Source organism: Bombina bombina, chromosome 6, assembly GCF_027579735.1.
Source record: "Bombina bombina isolate aBomBom1 chromosome 6, aBomBom1.pri, whole genome shotgun sequence".
Lineage (NCBI taxonomy): Eukaryota > Metazoa > Chordata > Amphibia > Anura > Bombinatoridae > Bombina > Bombina bombina.
Genome location: NC_069504.1, coordinates 547,925,392 through 547,944,238, shown reverse-complemented (window position 1 = coordinate 547,944,238; position 18,847 = coordinate 547,925,392). Strand labels below are relative to the sequence as shown.

Here is an 18,847-nt window from a genome sequence, read left to right as displayed (position 1 = left end):
CCACTCCCCGGAATGAAAAGTTTGCCTGCTCAGAAAACCACCTCCCAGTTGCCCACCCCTTGGATGTGGAAGGCAGAGAGGAGACAATCCTGAGACTCGGTCCACTGGAGAATGCGAGTCACCTCCTTTATTGCTAAAGAACTCAGCGTTCCTCCCTGGTGAATGATGTAAACCATGAGGAGATATTGTCCGATTAAAATCTGATAAACCGGACAAAAGCTAATTGAGGCCAGGCTGATAAGGCATTGTAAATTGCTCTCAACTCCAAGATGTTTATGGGAGTAAAAGACTACTCTTGAGTCCAAAGACCCTGAGCCTTTAAAGAACCCCAAATTGCTCCCCAGTCTGAAAGGCTGGCGTCCGTGGTTACAATCACCCAGGATGGTCTTAGGAAGCATGTGCCCTGAGACAGATGGTCCTGTAAAAAACACCAAGATAGAGAGACTCTAGTTAGGGGAACCAGAGCTATCCTCTGCGATAGGGCAGAGTGGTCTCTGTTCCGTTGTCTAAGCATGCATAACTGTAGGGGTCTCAGATGGAACTGAGCAAACGGAATGATGTCCATTGAAGCAACCATCAGAGCAATTACTTCCATACACTGAACCACAGATGGACAGTTTGAGGACTGAAGCAACAGGCAGAAAGTCAGAAGTTTAAGCCTCTGACGGAGCCATCATTTGCTTTGAAGACCTACATGTCTATGAGAAAGGTAAAGCCGCTGTCAGGGTACCAGGAATCAGACTGAGACAAGAAGTGCAAAAATAATCACACCTTTATTAATAGCAAAGAATAATAAAAAGTCCACAAGTCAAATAACAAGCCAGGAATCAAAACCAGATCTTGTAGTCAGACGAGCCGAGTCAGGAGCCAAAGCGAATAGTCAGGCGAGCCGGAATCAGGAACAAGGAGAACAGCAGAGTCAGAAACAAGCCAGGGATCAGGAACCAGGAGGGACGTCAGACAGCCAGGTAATACACAGGAGCTCTCACAAACAGGTCTGAGACAACGCAAGGGCAAAGCATACTGAACAGAGGCCCTTTAAATAATAAGTGATGACATCACTATTCTGAGACTGCATCCTGTCTCACACGGATGATGCACACCAGTCTGGCCATAAAAGGAAGTGCAGGAAATGAGCAGCATCACACAGTATGCACCAGAGTCAGCAAGAGAGGTGAGTAAAATGGCTGCCAGCAGCACATGGCAAACAAAGCAGAAAAAAAAACCTGACAGCCGCCCAGAGGTCGGCCTTGGGAAGGGGATACTGTCATACCTCCATGGGGTCTTGAACTCTGGTCTTTCATGGTGTATCCCAGTGACTTTATACTGAGCCACCAGAGGGCTTTGGATTTTCTGACCTTCATCAGCAAAATCTTCATAGACAGAGAATCTATAATCGTTCCTAAAAAACACACCCTGGTGTCTGGAACCAGGGAACTCTTCTCCAGATTCACTTTCTACCTGTGGGAACATAGAATAGACAATAACATCTTCCAAAAAGAAAAGAAGGCACCTGAACCAAGATATAGTCCAGGACAGATGCCACCGTAATTCCTTAACATCGAACCGCCATAAGATTCGAGGAGTAGAGGCTAAGTCCAAAATTTAGTAGTCATTTATGGTAGGAAAACGACAAAAAAAAGTTAAGAATCCCTAGAAAAATTTATCGAGCAAATTAAGCAATTATTATGCTTATAATAATAACAGTATATACCTATACTGAATCATAATGAATCAGGATAGAGATAAATCAAATAAATGTTGATAATCCCTAAACCCATACTATAAATGAGATAGTCATAACGACTCGCTTATATACTATAGCCTACTTTACGCAGACTTCCCCTAAATGCCATAGCATTGCTGAATACACAGCTGTAAAACAGGAATCCAGCTGGTAGATTGGTCAGATTAATAACAATCTCCCGTATATATTTTTCTACGGCAAAAAATAAAAAAAATAAAACACGAACATGGATAATCCCTAAGACATATATATAATATGTTCAACAGGAAAGATAAGCTGACAAAAGACTTATAACAATATCCAGAAGATATTTCTATGGTAGGAGGAAAATAAATGTAAATACAGTGAGGCCTCGGTTTACGAATTTAATTCGTTCTCCGGGTCGTTTCGTATTGCGAAAAATTCGTAAACCGAAACACGGTTTCCCATAGGAATGCATTGAAAATGAATTAATGCGTTCCGGAGGTCCGAAAAAATTCAAGTAAAGTGTCCAAAAAAGGCTCCAAAAGGCTCCAAAAGGCTTAACAACTTGCTGCAAATGGCTCCAATGTCTCCAAAAGGCTCCACAACTTGCTGCAAATGGCTCCAAAAGGCTTAACAACTTGCTGCAAATGGCTCCAAAAGGCTCAACAACTTGCTGCAAAATGGCTCCAAAACCTCTCCAACACCTCTACACTGGTACCCAAACTTCATTAATTCAATCATACTTGAGTATGCAGGGGGCACAGGGGCCACTGGTTTCGTATTGCGAAAAATATTCGTAAACCGAGGGGGGCAAACCGGCATTTTGTTTCGTATTGCGAAAAAAATTCGTAAACCGAGGGGGGCAAACCGGCATTTTGTTTCGTATTGCGAAAAAAATTCGTAAACCAAGTCAAATTTTCTTCAAATTTCGATTTCGTAAACCGAAATTTCGTATACCGAGTCGTGCGTAAACCGGGGCCTCACTGTAGTAATATTCCCTTACTCACAGCAGACACAAGATAAGATAAGCATTTCTAGTGCTTATAACAAAGTAGTCATATATTCTACTGTAGAAAAGAAGGATAATATAAGTAGACCTAATGTTTAAAACATAGTCTAATTAAACCGTACTGCAGAAAGATAGGGATAAACCATGAAGATTGAAATAATCCCTAAACCATACAAGAATGTGAGACAGGATAATTGGACATCATATTGATAACAATGCCCAGTATATACCTATACTTAAAAAGGAAAGGGATAAACCATGAACATGGTGACAATCTTAAACAAACATAAAGTTACAATGCACAAACTGTAGAAATTTGTTATCACCAGTAGGTGGATAAAAATAATATATGAATCCTTGCTAAATTGAACAGAGAAAGAGATTAATCAAATGAGAGACCCCCAAGATTTATCGACAGAATGAGAGGGAAATGTAATGCACCTTAATACATGACAATATAATAAAGGAGCATGCATTATCAATAAATTGCCACCAGATGGCGACAAATACTAGTAAAAACACAGTATTTAGTATGAGAAAGTAAATCATGAAAAATAAAATTGTAGGATATATGATTTATTTTAATAAACACTCATCCCTCATATCCTAGAGGCCGTATTATCAGTACATATAAAAAAATGATATTAAACACCTTAGGAGGGGAATAAACCTCTATGAAAGTCTAGGCTGAATAGGTTTAAATGAGGCTCACAGAGATTGTACTGAAAAAGCTAAAATGCATTTAAACCGCAAACCTCACTGCCCTGCCCATAGTGGGAAATAGAAAAGCTATTTTCAAAATGGCGCCAACAGAAATGTATGTCCGCCTAAGCGGATCTCACTTACTATGTAGATGAGGTTGGAACAAAAGAAACACAATTATTCTGTATAGAGCCCAATGCTCACGGCTCTGAAAACAAAAACAGATCATACGTCTCCTATCCAGCAGAGGGAACGCTCACGGCTCCTCCACTGCATTGCTGACTAGTTGCGCCATAGTATCCGCCCACAATGGCGGTCTTTTAATATGGGAATAAAGGTATATAGCCGCGTATAATACAATAAAATAGAGTTGACACTAAAGCTAAACACCTGAAGCTTAGTGCACCAGCGAGACCCCTCTAAATTATTAACTCGATGAGGGGAGAAACCCTTCAAATGTTGTCATTGCTATCTAGCATCTTACTAATAAAGAAGCATGCATTAGCCAGCGCCGTATTATGCAAGTGCCACAACTGAGTGCTGCGTTGGGAGCGTAATATGGAGAAAACCTGTCAGTCAGTGTATTGGCGCTTATAGCGATTGCCTAAAATAGCACTACCAGAGAATATTTTCTAAAAAAGGCCGGTGGTAGTCTCCTCTCATCTAGATGAAGAAGCCGCTGCAGCTTCAGATAATGGCGTGCATTGATTGTTATAAAAATATAAGCATAACACAGTCAGCGGTAGCCCTCTCTACTGAACCTGGAGGTGTCACTGCTGTAAATGAGGAACATACCAGGGACATATCAGCTAAAGGAGCTAGAGTGTAGATGATCCATTATAAAGGTCCACACAAATAAATAAAAGCCTCAACCCACTGTGTCATTTTTAACTGTAAACTAAACTATGAGGGTAGTTGAGTTATGTCAGAGGGAAACACCCAATAATGAGTGAACCGGAGTCTGTCTAAGGAGATGCCGGTAGATCCAAGCTGCTCAAATAACTGACAGTTGGTCACCCTTAAAAGTCCTCCCTTTGACAGTAACAGTTATACCTTACCCTCCAGGATCTTCTGCTGTGGAGCAGACACATCACTTCCCAGTCTGTCAGCCTCAATCGAGAGCTGGCAGGGACATGGAGAGAAAAGAAAAAACAGAGTAACCATCCCTGGTTTTCTATAAGAGGGGTAGCATAAATGTTAGGAGTAAAGCAAAGACTACCTCGCCACCTTCTAACTGCTAAAAGCCACCACTACTCTTGCTAAAGAGATTGACGTGGACACAGCTAGACCCCAATCCGTGCTTGCAGGGAAAAGTACCCATCAAAAGGATTACACTATTCAGACACCGACTTCGCACATCCTCCATTGACAAAGGCAAAGAGAATGACTGAGGATTATGGGTAAGGGAAGTTAAACTTAACAGCTTTGCTGGGGTGCTCTTTGCCTCCTCCTGCTGGCCAGGGGTTGAATATCCCACTAGTAATTGGAATAATATCAGGGACTCTCCATGCCATAGGAAAGAAACGTTGCTTATAATATCTGTCTGACCCAGATGTTCCAATAAAGTTGTGAGTATATCCTAGGTACTGTGGAGTATTTTGGAATATTCACAAAGACATGCACCAAAAGTTTTGCCTCTTTGCTTTAGACAAGGTGTGAGGTTACAAAGACACGCACCAGCAGTTTTGCAGAATGCTGAGTGAAGAAATAACTTTCTCTTGTGACACTGCACTGTTAATAATTACTCCTGTATGAGTCTGTAGGAGATTGCTGAGCCTGTAAAATGTATTATGTCCTGATATATCCAAAGAATGCAGCATAAACAGCAGATGAGAGGATGAGAGCAGATGAGAGGATATTGATATGTTACCTAGTCTGATTGTTTCTGTGTGTGTTGTTGACTGAATCACTACAGCTATAGATAGCAGTAAAGTTCTGCTGTACAAATTCCTAAATCCAGAATTATTCTGAAATGCAGATTTATTTATTTTTTAATAAAATTATTAAAAAGTTCTTCTCTGCTAGTAGGTCACAATCTCCTCTGTCTGAATATTTAGTTTCGTTTTTGTGTTCTAAAATGCAAAATTATATATTTTTTTAATATAAAACTGCCTTTAGATTGCATATATAAGCTTTACTATGGCATGTAAATGCTACCTAAATGACATAAGATATTGTTATTTACACTTGGTCCCATCAGCTCTACAAACTGTCCTAATTTACAGATGCAAATATTCTGAAATCAAAATTATTTCGAAATTCAAACCTTTTCCGTTCCCAAGCAGTTTGGATAAAGGATTTTGTATCTGTATTCTGCTTTATAGTGTGTAACCTATATTATTCTTTAAAAGTGAACAATATATACGCTAGTGTTATCCTGATATCACTATTGTATTGATATCGTTCAATACTCTTCTCCGCCCACCCCCACCTCCTAATGCAACTTCTCTCTCAGCTCAAGATTTTGCCAGCCACTTCAATAACAAAATTGACTCCATTAGAAATGAAATCAGCTCTCAACATATTACCAATCTCCAACCCCATCAAAAGCTCACAATCATCCAAAACCCAAATAGCCATAAATTTATCTCTTTTGCCCCTGTTACCGAGGAAGAAGTTTCTGCCCTTATACTGTCCTCCCACCTCACTACCTGTCCCCTCGACCCCATCCTTTCACAGCTACTCCCCTCCCTCTCTTCTACCCTTACCCCTATACTCACACACATCTTTAACCTCTCCCTCAGCACTGGTATATTTCCCTCATCTCTAAAACATGCACTGGTCACACCTATCCTCAAAAAATCCTCTCGATCCAACCTCCCCATCCAACTATCGCCCTATTTCCTTACTCCCTCTTGCCTCAAATTTTCTTGAAAAGCTAGTATATGCACGTCTATCCCATTTCCTTACACTAAGCTTCCCTCCTTGACCCTCTATAATCTGGATTTCGTCCCCATCACTCCACAGAGACAGCAATTGTTAAGGTTACCAACGACTTACTTACAGAAAAATCCAAAGGCCACTTCTCTCTGCTTATCCTCCTTGATCTGTCTGCAGTCTTTGATACTGTCAACCACCCTCTTTTGCTCCAAACCCTCCAATCCTTCGGCATTTGCGACACAGCTCTCTCGTGGTTCTCTTCCTATCTATCTAACCGTACCTTTAGTGTAGCCTTCTCCGGAGCATCCTCTGTACCAGTACCACTGTTGGGTACCTGAAGGCTCTGTCCTCGGTCCTCTTCTCCTTTCAATCTACACGTCATCATTAGGTTACTTAATAAAGTCCCATGGGTTTCAATATCATTTGTATGCCAATGACACCCAAATCTACCTCTCTGCACCAGACAAATCTCCTTCCTTGCTAACCTGTGTGACTAACTGTTTTTCTCATATGTCATCTTGGATGTCCTCTCACTACCTTAAGCTAAATCTCTCCAAAACTGAGCTCCTCCCCCCCTTCTTCCAAAATCTCCACCCCCCCCCATTTCTCTATAACTATTGATAACTCCATCATTACCCCTACCCCGCATGCCCTTTGTCTTGGGGTAACACTTGACTCAGACCTTTCTTTCACACCTCACATTCAGTCCTTGGCTTAAGCCTGTCGCTTCCACCTTAAAAACATCTCTAAAATTAGACATTTCCTTACACAAGACACAACTAAGATTTTAATCCACTCTCTCATCCTTTCCCGCCTCAACTACTGCAACTCCGTCCTCTCTGGTCTCCCTAGCTGTTGCCTAGCTCCTTTACAATTCATAATGAATGCCTCTGCCAGGCTTATCTTCCTTACACGTTGCTCTTCATCTGCTGCACCTCTCTGACAATCCCTTCACTGGCTTCCTCTTGCCTCCAGGATTAAACACAATATTCTCACTCTGACATGCAAAGCCCTCAACTACACTGCTCCCCCCTACATTTCAGACCTTGTCTCCAGATACTCTCCCTCCCGTCCCCTTCACTCTGCTCATGATCTCCTCCTCTCCTCCTCTCTTGTTACTTCCTCATATTCCCGTTTACAGGATTTCTCCAGACTGGCTCCCATTTTGTGGAACTCCCTGCCTCGCTCCACAAGACTCTCCCCTACTTTTAACAGCTTCAAGCTTTCCCTAAAGACTCTACTATTCAGGGATGCATACAACCTACACTAACCTTTCCTAACTCCATTGCTTTCACCTTGAACCCCTTAAAATGTAAACCTATGAGCCCAGCTGTTTGTAAATCGCCTTCATAAGAGCCGACTACAACAGTGCAACTCTCGGCAGGGCCCTCTCCCTATTTGATCCCTATAAATGTTATCTTGTATACCGCCTATGTTTATTGCGCTGCGGAATCTGTTGGTGCTCTCCAAATACCTGATGATAATAATAATAATATCACATCATGGTTGTATAATATTGTACCAAAATGTTGATTTGTAGCTGGAACTTATGGGGAAAAGTGTATTATATGGGCAATGGATTGTATACCCTTTAGAGATAGCAGAATAAGGCTAACCCAATTCTTAAGAGGCAAAAATGTTCTAATATATAAAATAGTAATAACAAAGGAAAAAGTTAAGTAAAAACTATTTTTTTTTTTAATTCAGCTAGCCGGAAATGTGTATTGCATAACACAGTTCTAATTGGTCCTTTAAGGATAGCTTCCTCCTGTCATAGTGGCTCTTATTAGCTCAAGAGCATTTTTGTTTATTAGGAAAGACACAACAAAATGTCATTCATTCATTGTAAATGCTTTCTTTTTAATTAAATAGAGAAACGTTTTTCACAACTTCCATTTTAATTTCCTTGCAGATCTTCCAATATTTCTTGCCTTTAACAGAAGTTTGCTTGTCTTGGAATCACTATTTTTGTCTTAGGTGTGGCAATGATTACAGTTCATAAAAATCTTTATGCCAACAAAACATGCCAGCTCGTGGATCTGTGGATCTGAAGGATAAGAAGAAAGCAAATATTAGACTGGTCATGTATAATATGTGATTGTGTAAGTGGTTGTCATATATTTAAAGGAATAGTTTAGTCAAAATTAAACTTTCATGGTTCAGATAGAGCATGCAATTTTAAGCAACTTTATAATTTACTCCTATTATCATTTTTTCTTTGTTCTCTTGCTATCTTTATTTAAATGTAAGCATAGGAGCCAGCCCAATTTAGGTTCAGCACCAGGGCAACACTTGCTAATTGGTGGCTACATTTAGACACCAATCAAAAAGGGCTACCCAGGTTCTGAACCAAAAATGATCCGACTCCTATGCTTACATTCTTGCTTTTTTTAAATGAAATTTCAAATTGCATGCTCTATCTGAATCCTGAAAGTTTAATTTTGACTAGACTATTCCTTTAATGTGAAAGTCAATCCTAGCGTTTTTGAAATGCTAGGATTGACTATTGAAACAAATAAAGGGGACTTTCATTCATAAAGTATAAGATACTTCATGTAGAAAGCTCCTTTATTTGTTTCAACCGATTGCCGTTCTTAGCTGCTAATGAAGCCCACGGCAAAAAATTATATTGCTAAGAGGTGACGTTTTCACCTCTTAGCAAATAACTGTGCGTGGTAAATCTGTCTCCCAAGGACGCCAAGCCAGATTAACCGCACGGCTATTGGCTAGGAGGTGAAAACGTCACCTCTCAAGGAAAACAGCGATCTTCCGTGGGCTTCCTTAGCAGCTCAGAACAGCGATCGGTTGAAACAAATAAAGGAGCTTTCTACATGAAGTATCTTATACTTCATAAATGAAAGTCCCCTTAATTTGTTTCAATAGTCAATCCTAGCGTTTCAAAAATTCTAGGGTTAACTTTCACTTTAATTGACATTCATGCATGTAAAAAAAAACATGCTGCATATGTGTGTATGTATATTTCTCATGAAGTGGCATAAAGCTGATATGTTTGAGTAAATATATTGCAGTATTGAAGAATTTGGTTTCCCTGCAAATGAATACTGGAATCCAGAGCTTTCTATTATTATTGAATTAAAAATTGGTGCTTAGACTGCCATCCGCTCCACCCTTTTTCACCTTGACAAGTTACTTGCACTTGTGTCATCCACTGTAAACATTCACCTAGTTTAAGTATGTTGTAGACATCAGTAGTTGCAAATTAAAGTTCCTTTTTTTTTCTCTTTTTTTTTTTTTAATGCGACCTCCTAGTGCAAAATAAATGTACTGACCCTCCACAGGGAGATTAAAGTTATAGCTTAAGTGCTTTTGGAAGCCATATCCTGCAGTAGGAACGACTGCAGTGCTCCTACTTTAGAACTTTGACTATGTGTTTAACCAATTTTTGTGGTTAAACACAAATTTAGCGGCAGCTATTAGTGGAAAAACAATATTCTATACCACATCAGAGCATTTTATTTTTGCACAAGCATAGCTCTTAAAAGGGGCAATAATAATCTTGTAATTACAAGATTTTTCTGTTTGTGTGCAATAAATTAACATTCAAAAGGAGTGTGAATATATTGAAACGTTCTAACAAAATAACATAGCAGCAGAGTCTGAACATTATAGGTACAGATTAATACCTTATTTGATGCAGTAGTTTTTCTCCCACCACTTACATTGTTTGGAGGAGCCAGTCTGGACCTGTTTCTAGATTAGACACAGCAAGCCACTGTCATTTTGTCAGCAAGATCTTTGTTGTTTTGCAGCATGTTGTCTCCTCTGCTGAGTCCAGTTTGGGACAAATATATGTCAAGGTTAGCTTTTTGGTTAAAGCTTTTTCTTTTTATAAAGCTTACTTGGAGGCGGGTCAGTTTCCTTCTAAAGGCCAGATTGGAGTGGAGCGCTATTTAACGCTTCCACTCGAGTGTTAACTGCGCTAGAAGTAAGCTTTTTTTATTATGAGTTACGTAAGTAAACTGTTTTTGCGTTAAAAGCCCTTCTTAAGATATCGTGCTTGAGATAACCTATTCTCCCATAAAAGTCAATGGAAAAAACACCCTACCTGCTTGCAATCCCAATCGCATATTCTAAAGTGCGCCAACCTGAAATGAAAATATGAATATTTTGCATTCATAATGAGTATGTTCTATTTATTCATAAATATATATTTATATATATATATATAGGAATATCTATTTACAAATACATAGAACATATTCCCTTATGTGAAGAACATTTGAATGTGAAATATTTACAGTAAATACACAGTATAACACTATTAAATATGAATTTTTCATAAATATGTTTTTGCATGTTTTAATCTACTTAACTGCAAAGGCTCCAATGCTTTTCTATATATGGCAATATATGTGTACATATGTATTTATGTGTTTATATGTGTAAATGCCTGTAAATGCCTGTAAATACATACCGGTATATTACATTCACACTCTATATATACATACATCTTTAGACACGTATATGTATGTATCTATATGTTAAAGCCCTTTGTCTGCCTTTTTTTCTCTCTAACACCTGAGACCTCATATCTTTGAGCCTTTATAACTTTTGTGTGCAATATTTTTATTAGATCTTGTTATTAGAAGTGTACTTTGTAATGTATTTTTGATGTGTTTTGTGACACTTTTTTGTTTTTCTGAAACAGTTAACCAGAGCTCTGAGGAGGCGGTAATCATTCTAGCGTAAATTGCGATTGCGTTCAATTAATCGCGTTCTCTTTCAACTTGTAATACGAGTGGAAAGCGCAAACAAACCAGATAAACCCCTTATCGCTTGTGTGTAACTGTTAATGCGCCCCTGTAATCTGGCCCCAAATGGATATTGCTGCCTATTCTACCAGATCAGTTACTACTTCATGGGCCTTTTAGAATGAGACCTTTGTTTATTTAATTTGCAAGGCAGTTTTCTTGTCTTCCTTATATATTTTTTCTAAATACTGCCATTTCTATGTTTTTGCTTCTTCTGAAGCAGCTTTTAGTAGGAAAGTCCTCCAGGCAGCGGTTTCTGGGCATGCAATATTATTGTATATATTTTCTGCATGATCAACTTAAAAAAACAATTAATAATCATCCAATACATTTGGAATAGTATAAGTCTGGTCCTGCCCAGATTACTTTGGTAAGAAAATATAATTTATGCTTACCTGATAAATTCATTTCATGGTGGGGAGAGTCCATGAGCCCACGTCCAGTTTTTATTTTATTTTCCTACTTTCTTCTTTTCTAGCTTTGCTATACTTCAGACTAGTTTCCAGTAAGGTGGGAGGGGTTTTGAGGGTTCTGGGAATTTTGAGATCTTTGCCTCCTCCTAGTGGCCAGGAGTATAATTCTTAGGTGTAATGGATCGTAGACTCTCATGAAATAAATTAATTAATCAGGTAAGAATAAATTATATTTTTTAATTTATATTTTTTTAATAAACTTATTTAAAATGTCAACTTCCCTGCTAGTCACAATCTCATCTTTCTGAATCTTTAGATTGGTTTTTGGTATATGTCAGGGTTATAAGTCTGCTGTGTGCATTTTCATTTCCAGACTTAAATTACATTAAAGGAGACAAAATAAATAATGAAAACTTATTCCAAAATTGCTTTACTTTTCACATTTAAAGATTTTATATTACAATCTCAAAGTGTTATGTCCCTTTTAAAAGAAGCTCTGTAAAGGAATTCTAGTGTTGCAGGCAGTTTACAAGGCTTTCTTTATATAGCATTTGTGTAAATGGATAGGAAAGGCAAACATGAAACTTGCATGATTCAGATAGAGCACCTCATTTTATGACACTTATAAATTCACTTCTATTTTCAAATGTGCTTTGTTCTCATGGTATTCATTTTGGAAAAATAATATGTACATATCCTACACTAGTGAGAGCTAGCTCATTATTGGTGCCTGCACACAATTGTATCTTGTGTTTGGCTGACTAGATGTGTTGAGCTAGCTCTCAGTAGTGCAGTGCTGCTCCTTCTGCAAATGATATCAAGGGAATGTAGCAAATTTGACATTTATTAGAAGTAAATTAGAAAGTTGTTTAAACCTATATGTTCTATCTGAATCCTGAAAGAAAAAATATATATTTCATGTCCCTTTAATTCAGTAACCAACAAGATGTTAGAAAGTTTGTGACACTTACTTTTGAATGAATTATGCAGGCGTAAGGTATACAAACATAATATACCATTTTAAGCAAATGCTTTGTTTGTCTGCAATAATATTGTGTTTAATACAGTTATCTAAAAAAATGGATGTAGCAGATTCACTTTATAGCTACTAGCGCTACATATGCAGGTACTAATCCCCAAATCCGGAATTTAAAAAACTCAGAATTAATCTAAAATCCAGACTTTCTTTTTTTTTTAAATAAAATTATTACAAATTACCATTTTTACTGCTAGTAAGTTACAATCTTCTCTGCCTGCATCTTTGGTGTTCTAAAATGCAAACGAGTACTGTACTATCTTTATGATGGCACTATGTATACAAACGTATTAAAATAACATAAGATAATGTTCTTTACAATTGGTTCCATTCCCTCTTCAAGTTTTATTGATTTAAACAGCCAATAGGATTTCAGTAGCTCTCATCCTATTGGCTGATTTGAATTTGAAGAATCAAATCAACCAATAGGAATGCAAGGGATGCCATATTTAAACGCGTATCTTGAATTCACTATTCAGTGTACAGTGGCGATCGTACAAAGAGGATCCTCCATGCTCCATGGCTCTGCGATTACCGGTTCTGCTCCGGGCTCATCTCCGCTCCGTGCCGGCTTGGTCCTGGATGAAGAAGGAAGTGGTCCCCGCTAGGAAGATGATGTCGGCTGCTTGAAAGAAGACTTCAATGCCTGGAACAGGACCTTATCCGCCGGACTTCAGGAACGGTGAAGACCTATTTGGGGGTTAGAATTAGGGGTTTTGTTTTGTTTTTTAGATTAGGGATTTATTGGTCACTCTTAAAAGAGCTGAATGCCCCTTTAAGGGCAGTAAAAGAGCTGAATGCCCATACAAATGCCCCTTTAGGGGCAATGGGTAGTTTGGGATTTTTAGTGTTAGTTTTTTTATTTTGGAGGGTTTGTTAGGTGGTGGGTTATACCGTTAGAGGGGGGACTTAGTATATTTTTTAAGGTAAAAGAGCTGTTTAACTTAGGACAATGCCCTGCAAAAGGCCCTTTTTAGGGCTATTGGTAGTTTAGCATTAGATTAGGGTTTTTTTATGGGGGGGGCTTTTTTTCTATTTTCATAGGGATTAGGTTTATTTTTTTTATTTTGGATAATTTTGTTTATTATTTTCTGAAATGTTAGACTTTTTTATTTTTGGTAACTTTAGATTAAAGTAATTTTTTTAATTATAATTTTTAAGTAATGTTAGCTTTTTCATTTTAATTGTAACTTAGTATTTTTTAATTTAGGTAATTGGGGTTAATTTAGGGGGTGTTAGGCTAGGGAGCTTAGTAATTTAATTAGTTATTTGCGTTGTGGGGGTTTGGCAGATTAGGGATTTATAGATTTATTAGGATTATTACGTTGTGTGGGTTTGGCGGATTAGGGGTTAATAGTTTTATTAGGTTTATTGCGTTGTAGGTTAATGGCGGATTAGGGGTTAATAGTTTTATTAGGTTTATTGCAATGTGGGTTTATGGCGGATTCGAGGTTAATACATTAGGTTTATTGCGATGTGGGTTAATGGCAAATTAGGTGTTAATACATTTATTTGTTTTTGCGATATAGGTTAATGGTGGATTAGGGGGTTAATACATTTATTAGGTAGTTTGCGATGTTGCGGTTGGTGGATTTAGGGGTTAATATTTTTACTTGGTAGATTGCGATGTGGGTGAATGGCAGATTAGGGGTTAATAGTTTAATTAGGCATATTGCGTTGTGGGGGGTTGTCAGTTTAGGGGTTAATACTTTTATTATTAGTTCCCATATGGGGGGATTGCGGATATATGGGTCTTAACATGTTTAGTTTATTTTTGGGAGGCAGGTTGGACTTTTGCGGGAGATTTTATTTTATTTTTTTTAAATTTTCTTTGGCGCCGGCAGTTTCTAAAGTGCTGTAAGTCACTGGCGACTCCAGAAATTTGTATTTAACTCATCTCTGGACATCGCTAGTTTATCCAACTTACGGCACTTTATGAACGTATATGTGATACCCCGATGTGCAAGGTTAAATTACGGGTGGCGCGGGCTTCAGCAGTTGTGCTGAAGTTTGCACCGCAAATGTAATCTCGCCTCTTTTAGATATAGAAGTAATTTCTCCAATTTCCGTCATATGGGTTTTGGTTTTTCACTAGTATTTCTTTGTTCTGTGTTCTGAATCTAACAGATTTGTGAAAGGCTTAGAGAATAATCAGTTTATGACCATGGTAGAACTGAAGGATGTTTACTTTCAATTTCATATCCCTTTAGATTATTACAATTTATCCTTTTTTTTTCTTCCCATTTTGCGTCTATTGCCTTTATGTTGACCAAGGCTCTGAGAATTTTTACCAGTGTTGGTATAGTTCTGAGAGTGTTTCTCAGTAGTCCTTCCTTCCCATAAATATTTTTAGCTCAGAGCATTATGTCTGACTGTAACCACTATCAGCCTCATATTTGTATCTAATGAAATAACACTACAGTTGTTTAACATAGCAATCATCGGTATTCTTAGATAGGCACTAGTTCCTGCTAGGGAGGTTTCCTCAATTCATTCAGACCCTTTGAACTCCTAGGCAGATTTCATGAGAAGATTCATTCTACAAGGATATTTTTCTAGAAATATCATACAAAATTTTAATTTCCATAATTCAGTCTGGTAGCAAGAAGAGGGTACTGCCAAATTGCCTGGTATTGAGCCAGAAACAAGTATCCCTTGCTCAGGAGTTTCTCACTTACATGGATCACCTTTTCAATATTCCCCTTCCCTTCCTACCCACATCTCTGCTTCCTTATTTTTTTCTACCTGACTTGTCTTTGACTGACTGTGATTCATACCCTAACCACTGGCTATAATTTGCCTTTATCTAGACACTACCCATATTGGCTTATTCATTAATTTGCCATAACCAGCTTGATACTAGCTTCATACTAAAACCTGCAGTGACCTGCCAATTGTTCTATTTCAAATTCATCAGTCTCTACTAGTTTGTGTCCTGCCTCAGGCCATACTTTGATTTTCCAGCAAACCCAGCTACACCAGGCTAAAGCAGTACTGCGGTCCTGCACATTACTTCTGTGCCTGTATCTCTCCATAGCAATAAGAGTGCACAATGACTAATGGCTTTGGCAATGTAGCCTATGATCACACTCCACCTTCCTTAAAAATTAGGCATCTGGAAGTTGATGTTAAATCAATGTTCAAACTTGTATTGATTTATTGATCTTGCTAATTAAAACGTTAATTTCCCTTTTAGTCGCCAAAAGATAAGACCGTAAACCATACCTAGATCTGCTATTGTCAGGTCTCCAGGTGATATTAATAAGTAAAAATTAGATTTGTAGCTTTTTCCAATAGTTAACAAATATAGTTTTGAATGAGTTAAACACATGGAATAAAGCAGACTTAATATTAGTAATTGAGATGATTTGTATAAGGAAAAATAATACAGAGTGGTAAATCTTAGGAGAATGAATCTTTAGGTTTAACTCACACAGAATAAGAATTGTCTTAATAGAGTCAGGCTGTATAATAGGCAAAAAATAAGACACTCTGTGCTCACTAGAGTTAACAGGAGGCAAATGGTAAACGAATGATAGAAAAAATATATATCCGTTATAAATGAGATGTTATATGGAATGAGCAAAAATAACAATGTAAGTTACAAGCTGATCTTACTTGAGCAAAAGACAGTTTTTGAGCAGAGGGAGATTGTACCTGAGCGGAGACTGGTATGAAACAAAGTCACAGCAGGGAAGCAGCGGTATTGATTATGCAGCGTACGCTGAACAGGTCAGACTGGAGGAAGGCTGCAGGGAGCGAGTGCTGTGCGGCTCCAGAGAAACAGCGTGTGAGAGGTGTAGAGACACAGCTGGTAGTCGGAGTGAGATGACGTCAGAGGTTCTGGCTATGGGTTTCGGCAAAGGATAAATACCTTAGGTGAAGAAAGTTGAAAGAGATAAACACTCGAGACACACTTTAAAAATGAAGGCTTGATCCAACGTAGGTGATTCACAAAAGTAGTTAAAGGCTTGAATGAGTAGAAGCGGAGGAACAGGAAGTTCATCAGAAACACAACTTCAATAATCAAGCATTAAACAGGTGCATCTGATAGCCTTTTATAGGTAAATAGTAAAGGTGGACAGAGGGATTTAAGGTGGAATCATGACAGCTATTAATGCCTAGAAGAAATAATTTGTTTAAAAAATGTATGGCTAGTTTTACAGATTCTCTGGAAGTTCATCCCAGCTAGAGGTGTTTATATAACTGCATTGATTTTTATTTTTCAATTTGCTACTAGATTCCATTAAAACACTTTATTAATTTTCTCCATGTAGTACTGTAAAAATGTATCTATCCTATTTTTCTATAGCCATGAAAATCTGTTATCACAAGACCACATATTGCTGTAAGCAAAACAGTAATATTCTTTGTTGTATTTGAAAAATAAACTAATGTCGTGAAAGCAAATTTTGACAATAAGGGGATTCACAGCCCATTAATGGAATGTCACAAGTCATTTTTTTTAATAGATTTCCAGTAGTGTTTAAATGCAACTCTTTTAGGGCATATGATCTAGTCTCTTTGGTTGCCGCTGTAGTAGGATTCGGAAATGGATGGATAGGATATGCATGAAGGCATGGCTCTAAGCTTTGTGATTCTAGTTGAAGTCAATGGAACTAGTAGGATTATCTTGGATATGATAAAATAGCTTCAGAATATTTGTACCATTATTTGACTGAAAATGGAGAATGATTTAGATTTTGCATATGTTAAAGTAAGTACTGCATTCCAAAACCATCTTATTTGCAATGTTATTTGTTATCTCAAATTGTGTTGGTTTCTGTCATCTTTTGTTTATTTATTTTATGGGTTTTTGGTAACACAAATCTGTATTATTATTTGTCTTTATATTTTTTCCTTATTTGTGTGTATATGTATTTTTTAGCTGAAGATATATAGATTTCTAAAGTGAAGGGTTAAATAGATATCTCGCAAAGAAAACAGAACGCCGCTCCCGGCTCTACTGAGCGGGTCTTTTTTCTTTTTAAAATCGTATTGCGGGCACGCTGTCTAGTCACAGCGCGCCGGATCACGCCATTAAACTCAATGTAGCTCGCTCCCGCTCTGGTCTGGTGGTGGGAGCAAGCTACATTAAGTTTATTAGCGCAATTGCGCCGGCTGTGATTAGACAGCATGCCCAGGTGCGCTTAGGAGAAGAAAACAGACCCGCTCAGTAGAGCCAGGAAGTGTTCTTTCCATTTTCAGACTTGAAAAAGGAAGGAACACTTCCGAAACTTGTCAACTTTTAAATGTATATTTAGTCCAATAAAGTATCATTGCTCAATGCAATACTCTTGTTATTTTGTTATATATAATTATATAAAGTTATAGATATATACAGATATATATATAGGAATATCTATTTAAAAATAATGTGAAATATTTACAGTACAAACACAGTTAAACACTTTATTAAATATGAATATTGCATAAATATGCTTTTTCCTGTTTTCAGCTTTTTGACTGCAAAGGGCTCCAATGCACATATACATATATATATATATATATATACATACATATATACAGTGAGTATATGTGTGTGTGTACATATGTATTTATGTCTTTCTATGTGTATATATGTCTATAAATACACATATACACATATAAATACATATGTATACACACAGACATATTTATATATGTGTGTGTGTCTATATATATATATATACACACATACACATCGTTAGACATATATATGTATGTATCTTAATGTTTGCATGCCTTTTCTTAAACCTGAGATCTCATATCTTTTATTAGATAGTGTTATTATGAGTGTAACTATACTTTTTAGTGTACTTTTTGATTGTTTTATGCAACTTTTTTGTTTCGCAAAACAGTTAACCAGAGTTCTGAGGACACTAGTGTAAATCGCGATCTCGCTCAAACGATCGCATTTACTTTTAACTCGTAATTCCAGCGGTTAAACCCCTTATTGCTCGCGCAAAAACGTTTGCTCTCTGTCCCATAGTCTTCTGTCTGAAGTGAGACAGGAGAAATGATGGTCCATCCATGCAATGATACGTAGTCTCTCAAGCAAATGACAAACTACATTAATACATTTTGGGTTGATATCCAGTTACTATCCTGGTCCATTTTTCCGGGAAATATAATTCCCACTTTTATGACAGGCAATAATCCAGATCCAAACCTAACTAAAAATATGAACTTAATTATATTTATCTAGGTACATCTAATAATAATACATTTAAGTTCTGTCAAATAATTTAACCTTATTTTGATATTATTCATGACTTTTCTGCCACACATTTGGTTCCCAATTAACATAACCTCTTTAAAACATATTTGATATGCTAGTCTGAA

The 18,847-nt window shown here is 37.5% G+C and overlaps 1 protein-coding gene and 1 long non-coding RNA gene across 6 annotated transcripts in view; one reads left to right on the top strand and one right to left on the bottom strand.

Moving 5' to 3' along the window:
• The window catches only part of MYO5A (myosin VA), a 470,413-nt gene that overhangs the window by 76,044 nt on the left and 375,522 nt on the right, over positions 1-18,847 (top strand). For 4 of the 5 annotated variants that reach the window (XM_053717487.1, XM_053717486.1, XM_053717485.1 and 1 more), the window contains exon 1: positions 17,063-17,240. The exons of the other annotated variant lie outside the window; for it this stretch is intronic. In XM_053717487.1, the coding sequence (XP_053573462.1) occupies positions 17,208-17,240 (33 nt within the window). In that variant the 5' untranslated portion in view covers positions 17,063-17,207. Of the gene's footprint in view, positions 1-17,062; positions 17,241-18,847 lie in introns of those variants that run through there. 5 annotated transcript variants of the gene reach the window in all.
• On the bottom strand, positions 8,142-16,573 carry LOC128663256 (uncharacterized). Its single transcript, XR_008402842.1, has 2 exons — positions 16,181-16,573; positions 8,142-8,349 (listed from the first exon to the last, which is right to left on the bottom strand). It is a non-coding gene; the product is annotated as an uncharacterized LOC128663256 (long non-coding RNA).